The sequence below is a fragment of the Rhagoletis zephyria genome, unplaced genomic scaffold (assembly GCF_001687245.7).
Source record: "Rhagoletis zephyria isolate East Lansing unplaced genomic scaffold, Rhagoletis_zephyria_1.1 Rzeph_scaffold_51857, whole genome shotgun sequence".
In the NCBI taxonomy this organism is placed as follows: Eukaryota; Metazoa; Arthropoda; class Insecta; order Diptera; family Tephritidae; genus Rhagoletis; species Rhagoletis zephyria.
The window spans coordinates 1-1982 of record NW_016208910.1 but is presented as its reverse complement, the minus strand read 5'-3'; the positions used below and the strand labels follow the sequence as shown (position 1 = coordinate 1982).

The window sequence follows — 1982 nt, the reverse complement described above, 5'->3', positions numbered from 1 at the left end:
CTTGCACTCTCTCCTGACTTTCTGGTGCTTGCTTTTTTCCTTCTGTCGCTGCTGAAACGAGCCAAAACATAAACACGCACAAACACACTTCGCCTCAAAGTCATGCGCGTACTGAATAAAGTTTCCTGTTGATGAATCGAGAGCACTGGAGATTGCAGTCCGATTCTAGAATGGGGTCAACAGTTTAGGGCCTGGAAAAGGGTGCCAGGCTTGTCCGTCTTTCCTTCAGTTGATCTAGTATGATGAGTAGAAGTGACAATTAATTGAGTGAAGTGAAAGTTTTTTTGTATTGTAATATATTAAAAGTAAAGTATTTTTAGGGTGATAGGGCTACTAAAAATAGTAGAACAGATAATATATAGCGTGTGGCGACAATGAGGAAGGCGCCTGAAGGTGGAAGAACAAGTGTGTGTGGGAGTTTATTACTTTGCGTGTGTATTCTTTGAGTGTTTACGTGTATGTTCGTTTGTACTTGTTGTATTTGCTTGTTTATGTCGTGTAGAGCCCGAAAGCCCAAATGATGAGATGAGGAGGAGGAGGAGTATGAAAATGCGGATATTACTAAATAACGTTGAATCACAGGGAACAAGATGAATAAATTAAATCGAGCGGTTATATTAGCGATGCTTATTAAAAANATGCGGATATTACTAAATAACGTTGAATCACAGGGAACAAGATGAATAAATTAAATCGAGCGGTTATATTAGCGATGCTTATTAAAAAACTTCCTCTGGTGATAACCGCCGTTGGAGTTAGGTCGGTGGTGGTGGTTATTGTTGTTGTAGGGATGGTGGTAGCCGTTGTGTTTATCAAAATGTCTGTGATGACCCCCACCACCACTACCTCCTTCTCCAAATTTTGTAAAAGGCTTATTATTTATACCGTTGAACTTATTAGCTGGCGGCTTATTGAAGGAATTTCGAAACCAATTTTGGCTGTCATTGCCGTTGCTGTTGTTGTGGTTGTTGTTGTTGTTGTTGCCATACCTGCTGTGTCCCGCACGTTGAAATGGATTGGTCTTGATTGAACTCCGATGAAACACGTCCACCTTTTCCATTGGCTTTTTTGTCTTTTTGATCTGAAATTATAAACAGGTAAAACATAAATAAATGTTCAGTAAACTGTAAACGATTCTAGGCTATTTCATCGCGATTTCAGCGCCATCGCATGCACTCTAACAAGGCGATGAAATGTCCGCCTACCACCGTAAACAGATATAACCTACCTTTCCCTGATCAAACTCATTATTGTAATCGTCTTCATCGTAATCATAAACGGTTGACTTTTTATTGTCCTCAGCAATGGATCGGTTCAAGTTGGACGACTCGCCATTCCACGATTTGACTGTCAGTGAAAAATAAAACTTAGAACGAGAAAGTCCCAAAAAATGTCTCAACATTACCATTCTCGTCAAAACCCTTAGGCAGGGCACCCTTCAGCAAGGAATCAAGAACGTCCGTTTTTCGTGAACTGTCAACAGCGGAGTGTTTCATCTTCTTAACTCCATCACTGGTCGTGGAAGAACTTTCCGGCTCTAGCTGTGAATGCTTTCGCTTCTCCGGGTGGTCTAGAGAAAAAATTACTGAATTAGTTGAAACGTACATTTTTCTTGCAATTAGCAAACAAACCATTTGACTTGTGCTGAGATTTGTTCTCCTGCTCCAAGGTCTCTTTGGTTCGTTCCACCCAGCTGAGCTCAGTTTCCTCTTCCTCGTCCGAGTCCTCGCTCCGCCTTCTCTGTCGTTCCTTGTCCTTCTTCTTGCGCTTCTTCTTCTTGTCCTTCTTCTCCTTGTAAGCTCGTTCAAGCTTCTCAGAGTCGGAATGTTCTTTATGGCTTTTACTGTTGTTGTGTTTACCTTCCCCGTACTGCTCATGAGTGCCGCCGCCGTTTTGCGAGGCACCCTCCTTTTCTGAAAACGGACTATCCGAAAAGTGCGAAGATCGACTGATCTTCCACGACTTCATTCCCGTGATTGACT

General features: G+C 42.0%; 1 protein-coding gene across 1 annotated transcript; it reads right to left on the bottom strand.

Moving 5' to 3' along the window:
• Positions 1-885: 885 nt before the first annotated feature.
• LOC108355915 (uncharacterized protein DDB_G0283697-like) lies at positions 886-1968 on the bottom strand (the record flags this gene model as incomplete). The annotated part of the gene is made up of 4 exons (XM_017607046.1): positions 1632-1968; positions 1406-1570; positions 1229-1347; positions 886-1081 (listed from the first exon to the last, which is right to left on the bottom strand). Coding segments are annotated over exons 1-4 (817 nt in total), but the record flags the coding sequence as incomplete, so codon positions are not given.
• Between the last annotated feature and the right edge of the window lie 14 nt (positions 1969-1982).